The sequence below is a fragment of the Corapipo altera genome, unplaced genomic scaffold (assembly GCF_003945725.1).
Source record: "Corapipo altera isolate COAL_440 unplaced genomic scaffold, ASM394572v1 23b, whole genome shotgun sequence".
Lineage (NCBI taxonomy): Eukaryota > Metazoa > Chordata > Aves > Passeriformes > Pipridae > Corapipo > Corapipo altera.
This window is the reverse complement of record NW_020884885.1, coordinates 8,760,380-8,775,905: the sequence shown is the minus strand read 5'-3', so window position 1 is coordinate 8,775,905 and position 15,526 is coordinate 8,760,380. Positions and strand designations below refer to the sequence as shown.

Sequence of the window (15,526 nt, the reverse complement as noted above, 5' to 3'; positions counted from 1 at the left end):
AAAATCACTCTGAGAAGTCTCGGCTGGCACTCCTACGGGGTTTAGGAATGATTTCGGTAACCCCACCGGGCTCTGACAGACTTTAGAAACTCCTCACAGGGAGGCTTGCACCCCATCGCCATGCAAAGGGAGTCACGGGGCAGAGGAGAGGCAGCGGCAGTCCCCGCTTCGTCGCAGCCCTCCCACGGCTCCCACCCTGCTGCAATGCCCCAGCCGTAGCCACGCTGCTGCCGAGCAGCTGCCAGCCAGCGGAACAGCAGCTCTTCCTCTGCGACATACCTCTCCATCCTCTGCGCATACTTGGCCCGCGGGGCAGCAAAGTTTTTGTCATCTTAGCCCCGAGAGATGCTTTCTTCCAGCATGGGAAGCCTCAGCCAGGCGGGAGGGTTCCTCCATTGCTGCCGGGAGCCAGCTGGAGCGGCATGTCGGCACTGCAGCCCCGGGGAGAGCCTCCTCTCCTCCCGCAGAAAAAAACGTAGCATGCAGGTGGGTTTACAAACACTACAGTACAGTCTGACACGGACTCTCAAAATGCCATGCTTAAGCACTAAAATAGTATCTTCTATTAGTCTGCCTTTAAATTTATGTGCCTTAATACATTGTTCTTTATGTTAATGGTGTTTCGCAAGATGTACGGGGTATGTAACGTGGTCAGGTTACTGACGGAATCGTAACTTTGCTCCCGACTGCATATTGAGTGATTAGAACAGTAACCTTCATATCACCTTAACAGCTACATTGATATTTTATTACATATATTCCCAAACAGATTATGTTGCTAAGGTAGATTTTTTGAACTTTAACTCAAGAGAAGAAAATACAAACCCTTCACAGAAATCTGTTGCTGGAGAGCATGGAAATTGGATGCTTTCAAACTGCATTTGGGCTCAGATGAAAATTTTAAAAGGTGAGTTTCTTTGACTCTCCAAATCACAAGCAGCCTCCCTGCTCTCCTGCCTAGAGCCATGCAGGGGAAAACCAATGCCTTTTAAACAGAACCAAATTTTCTTGATGAGAGTGAGGTACAGTCACAGCAGCCCTTTCCTCTGAAAGCAAACTGACCACAAACACACACCAGATAGCCTAATTAATATTTTAATACTCACCAGTCAGAGATACAGAGCCGTAAACTTTCAAACCAACAGCATCTCTCTAGATTAACACTTAAAATACCAGGGAGCATCAGAAAATATAATCATGCCCAGCTGAAATCATCAGAAGCATCTGTTTGTCCTTCAACCCTGCTTTTTGCATTTTTTTATCCTTCAACCCTGGTTTTATTTGTCTTTTTTTCTGCATTGTTCTCTCAAATTGCTTTCTTTTGTATGAGACAGCCTCTACAGCCATGTTATCTTGATTGCCACAGGTTCGATGTCATGTTTAAAGCCCAGGTGTTGCATAGATGCTCAATGCAGACCACTGGTGTTTGGAAGTTCTCCAGACACCTGTGCCAATCCTGCAGGTGGGGGGACAACCCCCAGCAACTGGAGGTACGTGCCCAAGCATCTGTGGAACTGCTCCAAGTTTTGGGGCACCCTGAATTTTTTCAGATGTACTTCAGAGCAGTCTCAGTGCTCAGACTGTTTTTCGGCTGATGTGTAAGAGAGAAGAAAATCCTTACTCTTTGAGAAGACTGGGAAGCACTCAGGTGCCTGCCTGGTCTTGTATTCTTACTGTGAGCCCCTTGATTTCTTCCTGGCACTGGTCCCTAAGTTGGTTTATACCCTGTTTGGCCAACCTCCTTGAAATCCTGCCATTCCTGCACTTCCAGTGTCTTGGCCCCAGTGGGAGCAGAATACAGCCATGGCTATAGGCCAGCTGGATGCCTGCTCTCAGCTCCTCCCCACCACTCTCTGGAGGTGCCAAGTAAGTGGGAGCATACATCAGGTGCACATCATGGGCGCCCGGAGCAGTCGAAGGCCCGTATGCCACATGGGGGTGGCACTCGGTGCTATTGCACAGGTACTATGGGTTCATAGGTAGAAGGTGGGCTACACCATGGCAAGTGAATCAGCAGGAAGGGCTTGGTCTGAGCTGATATGTTCCCTGAGAAGCACCAGCAACAGAAACCCCAGGGCCACCGGCTTGTTTCCAGCAGCAGCTGGTGGTATGGCTCTTTTCCAGCTCTGGGAAGAGTCAGGCAGGCAGGAGCCTCAGTCCTTGTCCTTCACAAGGTGCAGGAAAAGAGCAAGAAAGGAAGTGGCTTCAGGGCTTTCTCACTCAAAACAGGGATATACCAAGGCAATAGCACGGTGTAACGAATGCTACAATGGGGAGCTGTTGCTATGGTGAGGGAAATAATATTTAAGCACCAACTGTTTATAAATATAAAATCCCTACAAAGTTTACTAAAATTAGATTAAGAGGGCTAGGGCTGTCAGGATATTGTAAAAGACTTGAGAAATACCAGTATTTTTGGACATGCAAGATCTGGGTACTCCTAAAACAGCAAATGCAAGTCCAAAATGCTTAAACATAAAACGTGAAGATCTGCCGTTGTGCTTCCTGAGATTTAAAGGCAATCTCATAGCTCTGAACTCATTGTCGCAGCCTAGCAGGCCTTTGAGAGTAGAGGCGAGACCAGCGTTCCCAGGGATTTATTTTTCTCTTGACACAATTGCAGCGTGGAGACCTGGGCTCCACTGTTACTCACAGCCTGCTCACTGCCAAGTGAAGTTGTTCAGAACTGCCGATGAACACGCTGGTACTGTAACCCCACAGTTAACATGTTGCAAAGCCTAGAGTCGGAGGCGAAGATTTGGAAATCCCTGAGCTGGGGAGCTCCTTGCAGAGCTCAGGGGGTTTTCAGGAGCTCAGTGTTGCTCACATAGATGTAAGAAGAAAACCACTGTGATTTCTTACAGTGCCCAGCTCCAAACATACACGATGTAAAAGGGGGATATAAAAAAATGAATATCCATTATAGCATCTCCAGAATCATAACCTGGCTCTTGCTGGCAGCTGCCAATTCAGCAGAGCTGCAGCTAAACTACTAAAAATGCAGTTTAGTTAGCAAGTGCTGGACAAAAGGGAAACATTCAAAGTTGCCAAAAGCAAAATGTCTGAACTGTTTCAAGGGGTCAAACAGAAGCAGAAGCAGAGAGTAATGTGACTGTAAGAGCGCAGCCCCCTTAACTGCCCTGACACCCTCCCCTGCTTCCTTTCCTCTGTCCCATCCCACCTTCCCAGGCGGTCAGGATGGTGGGAAGGTGCCATCATCTGCCAGTTATTTTGGAACTGGCACCTGCCCGTGGCGGTGAGCCCTGGCTTGGGCAGCACAGAGAGGATTCCTGGCGCTAGAAAACCAGTCCCCATGACAATATTGGTTTTGATGAGCAAAGGCCACCGGAAAACGAGGGAATGAATGCGCGCTACCACCGCTACCAAGCGCGGCGGGGCCCCTGTGGCTGCTGGTGCCACAGCACTGGGGCGCGAGGAGGGTTGGAGGTACCTGCTGCCTCGCATCCAGACCCCGTTCCGCGGGGATCCCTGTGCCCCTGCCAGCACGCAGCCCGGGGGACACTTCTCACGGGGGGAGCCTCACCGGGCCACACCACCCCCGCGGCGGGAGGGGCTATGCCCTCTCTGGCCGGGCGCCTCGGGGAGGTAAATAAGGAAACGGGGAGATAAATAAAGAAACGGGGAGTTTCCTGCTCGGCAAAGCCGGGGAGCCCAGCGGCCGTGCGGAGGTGAGGGGGCGGCGCGGAACCTCCGCCTGTGCCGCTGCCCGGCGCTGTGCTGCGTGCGCCCGTGCGCGCTGCCGGGCGGAGAAAGGGAGGGAGGGAGGGAGGGAAAGAGAGGGAGGGGAGCGGCGTAGCCCCATCCCTGCCCGCCCGCCCCTCGCCCGGCGCGGAGGGGCGTGAAGAGGCGTGGAGAGGCGGCCCCGCGCGGCGCTGCCCGCGCGGGCAGGGCAGGGCAGGGCAGGGAGGGCAGCGCGGGCAGGGATGAGCCCCCGCAGCGCCGCCCGCTGAGCTCTGCCGGCTGCCGCCCCCGGATCGGGCCGGGCCGGGCCGGGCTCGGCGTCCCCTGCCCCAGGAGCCGCGGCCGGGGATGCGGGGGACAGCCCGCCGCGGCGCTCCGCCAGGTAAGGGACGCTGGGGCGGGCGGAGAGCGGCGCAGATCGGCGGGGGTGCCCGGGGGCGGCGGGCCGGGATTCTCCCGTAACCCTTTCCGCGCCACCAACTTTCCAAGGCAGCGAGACATCGCCCGCAGCCGCGGGAGGGACTTTTCCTGCTCGTCCCCAGCGCTGGCTGCGGCGGGACTCCGGCCCGGACTGCGAACACCCGGGAGCTGCCCCCGGGGCTGCCTCAGCGGCGGGGGCGCAGCAGCCCTGGCCCCAGACCCGCGGGGGAACGAGCTGTCGCGAAACTTGGGCTGCTGTTGGGCGAGGAGCTACCGCCTGGAGCAAGTAAGTCCCCGGTGGCAGCGGGAGGCCAGATGCCCTGCCCGGCCGTGTAGCCGCGCAAGCCGGCGGAGCGAATGCCCCGGCGTTTGCTGTCAGACCTCAACGCGGTCTGAAAAACCTGCCGTGAGGGCGCAGGCTGGCGATGAGACCTCGCAGAGCGAGGGAAGCACGCCATAGCATGGAGCAGTCCTACGGGAAAGCTGTGCGGATCGAGATTTGCGCTCTGGACGCGGCCGTAGGTTGGGTACGTTGCAAAGAGCGTTTCGAGGTGGTGAATGAGCGCGTTCATCCCAAAAGAGCCTTCCAGCGCCTGCCAGGGAGTGCTCTGGGAGGGAGCAAGCGGGGACCAACAGGCTGGTGGATGGCTCAGGGGAAGGTGGAGAGCACAAAACCCCCTGTATTTGGTTTACCGAGGCGTTTGCATCCTCGGAAAGAGGCAGATGCTGTTCAGCAGATGAAGGATAAAGGCACAGGTGGATGTTGTGATAAGAAAACTCTGGGACTGGCTGGGGTTGGCATTATTTGATAGTGATTAATTAACTGAAAATGTGTATGCTGTATGCCAACAGGAAAAAAATCAAATTCCCTGTTGAAAGTTCTATCATGGTTTAAGTGCTGCTCAAAGTGGGCAGTAATCTTTTGGTGGTAAAGTATCTTTCAGTCCTTCTGAAATGCAGAGAGAATAGGCAGAGATAGAAGAGCAGAGGGCATGCCAGAGGCGGCTTTGAGCACCAGAGTCCTCTGCCTTATCATTAGAAAAGTGCTCCGGGAGGTGATGAACACAAGAGTAGAGTGAGCCTTGGGGCACAAAGCACCTCCACCTGGTGTACGGTGAGGCGCCTGAGGAAGGTGGTGGGCATGAGTCCCTGGCTGGCATTTGAAGCTGTGACAGTAGGGAAGCTCTAGTGCTGTATGGCTGAAGAGGAGGCAAGGCTGAAGGCTCATTCCCAGCCCATCAGGGTCTCATATTGGTGGGCCTTGCTGGAGGGGAGGCTTGGGGACAGAGACCAGCCCTGGTCACATGTCTGTGGTGGTACCCAAAATCAGATAGTGCCTGCAGTGAGGGGATGGGGTGGGGGGCTGCTTGGCACTGCTTTTTTCAGTGGTCTCCTTTTCCCCTGGGGGATGGTGGGGTGCAGACTGCCTGCACCTAGGCTGGGTGGCCCACAGGTGTGTTTGGTGTCTGCCAGTCTTTGCAGAGCCAACAGCATGACTAAGCCGCTATGACCGAGTAGGATGCTTGTGATCAAACCCCATCAGGAGCCCATCTTCCCTGCCTCAGTGGCCACAGCATATTGTTTGACGGGATAAAGTCTTTGCTCAGTGAGAGCACATCAGGAAGTCGCAGGGCCTGTGCCAGTGGGTCACTGGCTGAGAGTTGTTTTGCAACCCTGCAACTTAATTTCTGTGCCTGGGTGGTGAGGTAGGAGGAGCGGGTCTGCAGGAGGGAGCTGCTGGCTGGGAAGGGAGGCACTGCTGGGCACTGGCTGCTGCTTGTCTCCTCGGGCAGCCCTCCAACAAGCCGCTCTGCCCTGGGCAAGGCATGCAGGGGTGTTGCTTGCTGGGCAGGGGACACAGGTGCAGGGCTGAGCAGGTTTTGAAGTTGGTGCTGTGAATTCTCTGGATGACTATGCACGTGTGGGTCTCAGGTGGTGAGGGGGATGAGGGGTTGACAGCCATGAGGCACGTTTTGGGATGTGTCCCCTGGTAAGCATGCTGCAGCAATGCCTTCCAAGTGCTGCAGTCACACTTATGTCAGGAGAGGGGTTTTGCCTTGCAACTCCTGGCGTGGGCTTTGCCTTGTGCGGGGTGTGCTGTATGCTCCTCTGTGCCGGTGCCAGCATGTCCCAGCATGCAGGCAGGTGGGCAGGCAGCCTTGCCCGCTCCCTGCGGTCATCCACCCATCTTCCTGGCACCGAGACCCCGGCACCTCTCAGGCAATCACTGCTCTCAGTTGTGTTTTCCAGCTGGTCCCAAAGTCCTGAGTCACTCTGCCGTTTCCATGGAAACAGCCTTGCTGGCGGGAATCAGTTTTGGGGATAGAGGGTGCCGGTAGCTGGACTGGCACCAGTCAGGCCCGCAGGAAGGACTAGCGAGGCGCAGACACTCCTCCAGTGCATCACCCTGGTGCTGGGGCTTGTGCCAAGGCAGGAGCATGGCACAGACCCTCGCACCTTCTTCCACTCCTTTTTCCATTCCTCCCTACCATGGGGAAGCACAGAGGGATTTCCCTGGCACTGGCGAGAGAGCTCAAGATGAGTCCAGACGGGCTGAGGGTACAACTTCTGGGGAGCTGTTGAGAGAAGGGCACAGCCTGGAAGGTAACAAAAAAGAGCAGGTTTTTTGACTGTCCCTTGAGAGAGCCTTGGGTACAGCAATAACAGTATCAGTTACTGCAAGGAGTCTTGCCTAAAGCTGCCATCACCCCTGAGTTGCCCAAACACAGCCACCTTTGGGGAGCTGCAAGGGAACCTGCAAGGAAAGCTTGGGGCAGGAGTCAGGGCAGCCGCACATGTAGAGTTGCTGTGAGAGCCCCCTAAGAGGATGACAGTGCCACAGTGCAGTGAGGCTCTGCCCCTGCTGCTTTTGAGGGGGCAGAAGACCTGGGAGTTGCACTGACCCCTGCAGCAACCCCATTGAGTCCAGCCTGCCTGGCAGCACCTGAACTCAGTTGCCAGCACAACCTTTGGTGCCGTGGCCCTGCTACATAGCTCCAAAAGCAGGTTATTCCCTTCAAACCTGGGAGGACCATCCCCAAAAGAGAAGCTCTGGGTCTCTGCTGCACAGTGGCTGGCTGGCCACATTCGCTGCTCCCCACACCAGTGACTCACAGATGCCATTCAGCTTAATTCATCGTCTCTGATATCCCTGGGGCTCCTGGGCTGTCTTGCTGGTTTCTCGCCTGCTCATCCTTCTCTGAGCTGTGCTCCTCAGGGGAGGAGGAGGAGGAGGAGGAGGAAGAGTAAGGCAGGTGATTATGCATCTGCTGCTGTTGGCAGGTATACAGGGTGGGGGAGGCTGCAATGCCTGAGCCCATCCTCTCCCTTCCTCTGGGCTCAAGGCTGCAGGAAGTGGGGCAGGGAAGAGGAAAGGCTCAGCATGTTCCTCTTCCCACAGACAATGCTTCTGTCCCTGTGCCAGGCACTGGCTGGCCTCCTGCTGCACTTGGGGCCATTTGCTGGAAGCTGCGTATTCCTTGTGGACAGCCTGGTCCCAGTGCAGCCACAGGCAGCTGGATAGGGATGCAGGCAAGGCAGTGGAGTGCAGTCTGGCATGCTGTGACCAGAGGGAGGTTAGAGTTGGGGAAGGGGCCAAAAGAGCTCATGTGCCTTCTCAAAGGTCCCTTGCAGTGCCAGCAAGTGCCTGTGGGCTGGAAGGTACAATTGACCTACCCCCACCTCGTGCTCCATCTCATAGCCCCAACTGCCTGGAGGGACGTAGTGGACTCACCTCCCACTCTTGGGCTGCATTTGCTCATCATCTTTGGTGGAGCTGAGCTGGAGACATAGCAGAGGGTGATTTTGGCTGGGAACACTTCTAACACAGAAACATCTGTGAGGCCAGCGTTTCAGATGACTCCCATGGTTACAGCATCCCATGGGCTAGGGCTGAGGAGCCAAAACACTACATACCTCACCCAGGACTCTCAGATGCAGCCCCATGTGGGCACAGCCCTCACTCCAGCTGCTGACTGAACTGCTGGCCCCAGGTATCAGCACCTGAAGAGAACAGGCCAATTTAAGAACAAGGTCCCTCAGGGCAGGGATTGGAGTGTGAGCAGCTGTCCTGCTGTGCCTGTGTGCAGGACACATCCTCCTGCATCATGTTGGCTGCAGCCGCTGCTCAGCCAGCCCGCTCTGAGCCGTGCGGAGCCCGGCACCCCTCCTCCTGGGCAGGTGCTCACACCAGCTGCCTGTGTCTGACAGGTGAACAAGGGGGAGTGTGAGTTAAAGTGATCCTCAGCTGTGTTGGCAGCTCCCGGGTGCCATGTGCTTCTGCTGCCCCAGAGCACCCAGCTGCCAGTTGCCGCCCAGGGCTGGACTGAGCAGGAACTGCAGCCCCTCAGGGACAGGCAGTGACGGGAGGAGACAGGAGAGCCGCCGTGGGGGGAAAGGAGGCTCTGTCTGGATTTAAAGGCCACAGATGAGACATCAGGGAGGGAAGACTTCTCCCAAAACCCGCCCCTCCCTGACTGAGGCTCAGCAGATGGGCAGGGCACACACCAAGAATGTCAAGGTGCAGCCGAGGCTGAAGCTGGGCTGTAGTTTAGCACCTGCTCTGCCAAGGAGGTGAATCAACACCCTGTTTCTTCCCCTCTGCAGCATGGGACATTGTGAAGGGGAATGGATTGGGGTGTAGAACCTGAAACGCTCACAGCCAGTGATCCAGGGGGAATTTGGACCAAGAAGGCATCTGGTCTCTAGTTTGCCTTTTTTGGGGAGCCAGCAGCAGGCTTCTGCTACAATGCGGACAATCTGAGTTGCATCTGCTCCAGTATCCATCAGCAGTGAAACAAAGAGCAGAAGTTGAGGTTGTGCATGAGAGATGCAGTGTGGTTGGCCATCACTAGAGAGCAGGAAAGCATTCCCACTGCAGCTTCCACCTAGACAGCATGCAGAAGCCACCTGGGCCAGAAGATGCCAGCAGGGACCCTCCTGTCCTGACTTAGCAGACCTGGAAAAACACTTTATCCAAGGGATAGAATATCCCATGTGCACACTGGGACCAGATCTCTCCTCTGCAGGGTGGGTAATCCTAATCCAGCAGCAGCGATAGCCAAGCATCTGCAGTTTTGACCCCCCTGCCACATGCTGTAATCCCTGTCAGGCAGCAGTCCAGGAGAAAGCAACCTGTATTTAAAGCATCGTCATGGGTCTAAAGCACAGCTCTTAGTTCCTGAAGCCTCCTGCCTGCACAAAGCAGGTGGGGAAATTAATAAATAATAAAAATTTTAATTAAAATAAGTAAGAAGGTTTTTGACTTGCCTGCGGGCTTAAACTCCCCTCCTGGCGTCACTTTCTGGGTGACAGGGTCTCTCTGGGGAGTGGGACACATTGAGGATATGGGAACAACACACCATGCTAGCTACCATAGGCTCTGCAGGGAACACACATGAGGAGCACTGCATCATCCCAAGACCATCAGGCATTTCAGTGGGCTTGAATAGGCCTCACCTGCTGAAATCCATCGCTGGCCCCTTGGTCTCCCTCAGAGGCATGGACAGCAGCAGCTCTGACAGTCCCACCCACAGTGGCAGGAGAGCTGGGGCTCACCACAAGCTTGGGGCCAGCACATTGTTCTCCCTGGGGACACACAGAGAGTGGGGAAGAGGAAGCAATGGTAGTGATGTTGCAGTGGGAAGGAAGGGCTCTGCTGGGCAGGGAGCAGAGATACTTAAGTCTTAGTCCCCTTGGTTTGCCTGAGGTGTGTGGAAAGGAGGCTTGCAGAGGCACGTGCACAGGTGAATGTAGCATACTGTGAAAGGGGGGACATGGAAGGAAGATGGGCAAAGGAGAGTGGGTGCAGGGGAGCTTCAAAGCCACTGCTAATACTGAGGTGTCTCCCCCACACAGGTGTTTTAGCTTTGGGGTTTCTGGGATGCGTCTGCTTTCTCCTGCCTCCCAGTCCCACTGACTGTGGGGAGTAATAGTATGTGGATGTGAAACCTTGTGCTTTGGAGAGCAGCAGTGCAGTCTACGAACATTATTTGGTTAGTGAACAGGGGGGAATGTTGAAGGACTACCATGGTTACATCCCCTCCCAGCAATGCGGTAGCTCCCCAGGCATGACAGGTACTCCTCGCCTCACAGTCTCTGAGCACCCTATCCAAATGTCCTGCTCAGTTTCACTTACCTTTGCCCATGTGTGGTCAGCAGCAAGGCAGGGGCTAGCACTACTGAAGTTGTCCTGTGCAGCTACAGCCCCCCTCTTCCCTGCACCCGCCCCTGATGCCAAGGGCTTCTGCTGCTGCACTGTTGGCAATAGAGGATGGAAGGGGTGCAGTTTCTCACGCTTCCTCCTTTGTAGTATTGCTTTTCCCTTTTGGTACTCAATAGGAGAGGCCTGAATCCCAGAGTGGAGCAGGATCCTACCAGCCCCATGAGCTAAGTGCTGGGGGCATATTGGGCTGGCAGCTGGGGCACAGCTCTGGCTGCTGCTCATCCCCAGAGGCTGACAGACTGAGCTGGCCTGGCTGTTGGACCTCTAAGCAGGGAGGTTTGCGCTCCAAGAGAGACATTGCCCCTCTTCCAAGCAGGAGGTTGTTGGCCTGGATGGGCCATGCCTTATCCTGACAGCTGGACAGAAAGGATGGAGACAAGATGGCCCCATCCTCTGTCCTTTCCCTGCCACAGCTCCTGCCCTTGCATGTCAAAGGCACTGGCAGGTGGGGAGGAGGGTTTGCAGCAGCTGGATGGAGGCATACAGACAGTGTCACCACCAAGCTCTGACATCCCCCCACCTGGGTTGCAGGGCATGGGGTGACCTGTGGGGCACAGGATTTGTGTACAGCCCCAGCCTGTAAGAAAGAGGGCTGAAGTCCTGGGTGGACATGTTTCTCCAGGACTGCCAGCCTCTGCCTGGTCTTTCCTGTGTCTGAAATGGATCTCTGCAGCGTGTGATTGGGGTTCAAGTGGTTATGACTGATGAACATACATTGGGAGGGTGTTTGTTGGTAACCCCCAGCAGTCCATGCTTGGAAGTCCATGCTCAACCAGTAACTTCTCTGTTGCATTGCAGACACTGAGACAACCTGTGAAGAAGCTCCATGAAGGTGACCAGCCATGCAATGTTCTTGGAAGGCTGTCCTCCTACTAGCCTTGGCATCCATTGCAATTCAGTACACAGCAATCCGGACCTTCACTGCCAAGTCTTTCCATAGCTGCCCCATCCCTAACCCTGTGAACTGCAGCCTGAGCCAGGACACTGATGTGACTGAGAGGCTGTGCGATGAGAGCCCCACTTACTCGTATAACCTCTCCAGGAAGACGCACGTTCTCATCCTTGCCACCACCCGCAGTGGCTCCTCGTTTGTCGGGCAGTTGTTTAACCAGCACTTTGATGTCTTCTATTTATTTGAGCCCCTCTACCATGTCCAGTACACCCTGATCCCAAAGCTGACCCAGAGCAAGAGTACGACGGACAGGCGGGTCATGCTGGGGGCCAGCCGAGACCTGCTGAGGAGCCTGTATGACTGCGACCTCTACTTCTTGGAGAACTACATCAAGCCCCAGCCTGTCAACCACACCACCGACCGCCTCTTCCGCAGGGGAGCCAGCAAGGCCCTGTGCTCACCACCTGTCTGTGAGTCCCTGGGAGCTGTGGATCTCCACTTGGAGGAGGGAGACTGTGTGAAGAAATGTGGGACCTTGAACCTGACTCTGGCCACTGAGTCCTGTAGAGAGCACGGGCATGTGGCCATCAAAACCGTGCGGGTGCCTGAGGTCAGTGATCTCCGGGCCCTGGTGGAGGACCCGCGGCTGAACTTGAAGGTCATCCAGCTGGTGAGGGACCCCCGGGGGATCCTGGCATCCCGGAGTGAGACCTTCCGGGACACCTACAGGCTATGGAGGATCTGGGATGGCACTGGCAGGAAGCCGTACAACCTGGACGTGACCCAGCTCACCACAGTGTGCGAGGACTTCTGGAACTCTGTGTCCACAGGCCTCAACCGGCCACCATGGCTCAAGGGCAAGTACATGCTGGTGCGGTACGAAGACCTGGCCAGGAACCCCATGAAAAAGACTGAGGAGATCTATGATTTCCTGGGCATCCCCATGGACAGCAATGTTGAGCGCTGGATACAGAACAACACCCGAGGAGACAGGTCCTCCTCCAAGCACAAGTACGGGACGGTGCGCAACTCAGCGGCAACGGCAGAGAAGTGGCGGTTCCGTCTGTCCTACGAGATCGTGGCGTTCACCCAGCACGCCTGCCAGCAGGTGCTGGCACAGCTCGGCTACAAAACTGCTGGCTCCGAGGAGGAGCTGAAGAACCTCTCCATCAGTCTGGTGGAGGAGAGAGACTTCCTGCCCTTCTCCTAAGGCAACCCCAAGGGGCCCACTTTTGATGCAGACTGTTTCTAACTAACTGATGCCTTATTTTGTTTTATTTCATTTTGTTTCCCCCTTTCTCTCTCTCGTCTTTTCCTCTCCAAGATTTGCACTAAACCTTAAGCAGGAATCTCAACAGCTGAGTCCAGGGGAAGTGACTGCTGCCCCTCAATATGTTTTGGATGCCAAGAGGAGTTGGGTCTCTACAAGCAAGAGCTAGAACTGTGGATGGGTAACAATGTTTACAAAACACACAAAATGTATAAAGCAACCTTCAAGCTTTCCAAATCGAAGGGTATCTGGGGTACTGTACTTTTGCACTGTTTACTTTTACAATGTAAGAGGTAAATATAAATATAATTTATGAATGGTGTCATCCCCTTCAGAATAACTCCCCTTGCCCCTCAATGAGCAGGTTAGACTGGAAGGTGAAAGTGGAACGACCTCCTCATTTTTGATCTTGGTGTGACATGTCTGTCTGTTTAAGTCCTGTTATTGGGCTGGGCAGTTGGTCAGCTGCTCTTACATGGTTGTTTGGTAACACCTGTGATATTTCTTTGTGCCAAAACCCCGCAAAAGATAAAAGAAAAAGGGAAAAAAAAAGTGATTGGGTGGTTTCGCTAAAGCCCAACACATTTGATGCTTTATTTCTGTGTTTTCTGTAAATAAAAGTGCAATAAAACTGGCTTGGGGGTGAACTTCAACTGAAAGATGTCAGTGAGCAAACTGGGGTGGATGTACCAATGAGTAAAGAGCAGCATCTCCTGCTCTGCCTGACTCCTGAGGCTCTGAGGAGGTGGGGCCAAGCATGGGGGAGCCATCCCCAAGGCAGCAGGGAGCTGCAGCCACTTCCTTGGGCATATGCACATTTGCACCTGAAGTGTGTCAAACTGCAAGCACTTAAGCCAAAGAAGGAACCTGTGGTTATTTGTTGACCTGAAAGCTTGTTGGCCTGCATGGGGGCATGGGACTTGTCTAGCCCCAGAGTGCTAATGGCATGAGCACAGTGAACCCAGCCCCATGAGGCTGCCCCCTCACCCTGTCTGACACTGCTGATGCCAGTGTTGGCATGCCCTGCCCTGGAGGGCCAGGGAAAAGTGCTCTGGTGCAGGTCATGAAACTGCCAGAATGAATATGAATGAACAAGATGATAAGTATTCCTTCATGAGCTGCCTGCTGCCTGCAGAGGCAGGGCCCTGCATGCAAGACACCCAGGCCTGTGGTCTGAGCAGGTCAGCAAGCTGCTGGACCGGGGAGCCAGACATGCAGGCAGGAGCAGTGAGAGCCTGATATAAGACACTGCTGGTCTGCTTGATCCCTGCCTGCTGGAACAACAGGCCAACTCCTTTGACCCAGCTGGGAGAGTCCACCAAACAACCCAGTCCTCTGGACAGACAACGAGCAGCTGCAGATGGGAAGCCACCAGGGCCAGTCCCCACGGCACAGAGGACAACAATGCCCCAGCAGTTTCCCAGTTGTTGCTCCTAGAGCCAGGCAGGGCAGGGACCCACAGAGAGATGAGACCACAGCTTGTCACATCTACCCACAGCTGCACATTCCCAGCACTGGACCCACTCCTGGCCCAGGGGTGTTTAAGGCACCCAGAGCTCACCCACCTGGGCAGTTCTCTCCAAAAGTTTCCTCCAAGGTCTGCTGTCCCAGCCCTCTCTTACTTGGAAGAAGGTGAGACTGCGTGCTGCAGTTGCATGCAGGAAGCTGGACACTCTGTCTGCACAGCTGCTGCCTGAGACAGGACAAAACTCTATCTATAGGAGATTCTGCAGCACCTTTTTACCCCTTAAAGACCTCTAGAGGGGCAGTTTGTTAGTGGTGTTTTGCAACCTGGCTTAACATGGCAAACCTGCTCCAGCTGGGCTGCAGGGAAGGTGAGCAGCTGTGATGTACCTGATGGCTTCTCCTCATGGCTCACGTGTAATTCATTTGTGCTGTCCAAAAGGCGACACAGCTGGCTCCAGCTCTGTGAGAAGGAACAGTGGAGGGACGGTGTGCACGTGTTGTGGGATGGGCACTTCCCTCACCTGCCTCCCCACAGTGGGCATAGGGGCAGCCCCTGGGAGAGACCATATCCCCAGATGTCTTCTCTATCACTGCCAAATCTGCTCCTGCCATTGGCTCAGTGCCTTCCAAGCCACACTGTCTGTCTGTGTCTGCAAGTGAGGATGGAGGAACAGGGCAGGTGGCAGAGGTGGCTGCAGCCAACCCCATTGGTGCACTGCTCCTACCAGGCAACTGGCAGCAAAATGCCAACCAAAAAATGGTTTGATTGCCCTGTTATTAGTTACTAAATTAATCCTTTTGTCAGCACTTAACAAATGCTGAGCTGTTGGCTCCTGGCCTCGACCCAATAAAAGGGTCTTGTGCACCATCCAGCGCTGCCCAGCCGCTGGGCTGCAATCCTCCCTGTGGGAGGGCTGTGCGTTCCCAGGAGCACTTGGTGGCTCTGCCCTGGGTTAAGTGCCTGTGGAGCGGGTGAGGTGGCTGGGGTAGCCAGCTGTGCCCCCCAGCACCCGTGCTGCCTGCCAGTCAGCAAGCAATGCCAAGGGCCTGGCTGCCCCACAGGGGTTCCCGGCAGCTCTGGGGAGGGATGTCAAACTGCCTTCTCCTGCAGAAAGAGCAGGCTGCTGCAAGGAGAATTTGCTTCCTCAGCTGGGAAAAGTGACAATGCAAACCCACCTGAAGGAGCAGCTGTAGAGGCAAAATTTCCTATCTTAGCTGCTGAGATCCTACTTTCAGGGTTAGGTCAGCAGTCTCCAGCCCAAATGCCCTCTTATGAACTGGTCTCTAAACCAACACAAGAAACTGAGTTTAGAAGTCTTATCCAAACTGCTCTTACCATTCCAATCAGGAAAGGTGCCTGCAGCAAAATGGCTTTTGAACTGCAGTTGAAAGCTGTGTCCTAGTTTAAGCAGGGATGGAGGTTCAGCCTTGCTTGGTGCCTCATGTAGAGCCCTTAGGGGAGAGATCTAATTTCCCAAGGAATCTCTAACATCTTTTTTAAACTGTGCTTCCTCTCCTCATTTTCCCCCACTGGAAACAAGAGCCAGTGTAA

General features: G+C 54.9%; 1 protein-coding gene across 3 annotated transcripts; it reads left to right on the top strand.

Moving 5' to 3' along the window:
• Window positions 1–227: 227 nt before the first annotated feature.
• CHST1 (carbohydrate sulfotransferase 1) lies at window positions 228–13,160 on the top strand. 3 transcript variants are annotated; one of them, XM_027642118.1, is made up of 2 exons: window positions 228–486; window positions 11,144–13,160. In XM_027642118.1, exon 2 carries the CDS (start codon window positions 11,188–11,190, stop codon window positions 12,445–12,447), a length of 1,260 nt encoding a protein of 419 aa, XP_027497919.1. In that variant the 5' UTR covers window positions 228–486; window positions 11,144–11,187; the 3' UTR covers window positions 12,448–13,160. The 3 variants fall into 3 exon arrangements, with proteins under 3 accessions (XP_027497919.1, XP_027497918.1, XP_027497920.1); XM_027642117.1 differs by lacking the exon at window positions 228–486 and adding an exon at window positions 3,918–4,084; XM_027642119.1 differs by lacking the exon at window positions 228–486 and adding an exon at window positions 4,147–4,408.
• Window positions 13,161–15,526: the final 2,366 nt, after the last annotated feature.

Bases quoted from the DNA above. Each gene is read 5' to 3' on its own strand.
- CHST1 (XM_027642118.1), top strand. From the start codon at position 11,188: ATGCAATGTTCTTGGAAGGCTGTCCTCCTACTAGCCTTGGCATCCATT.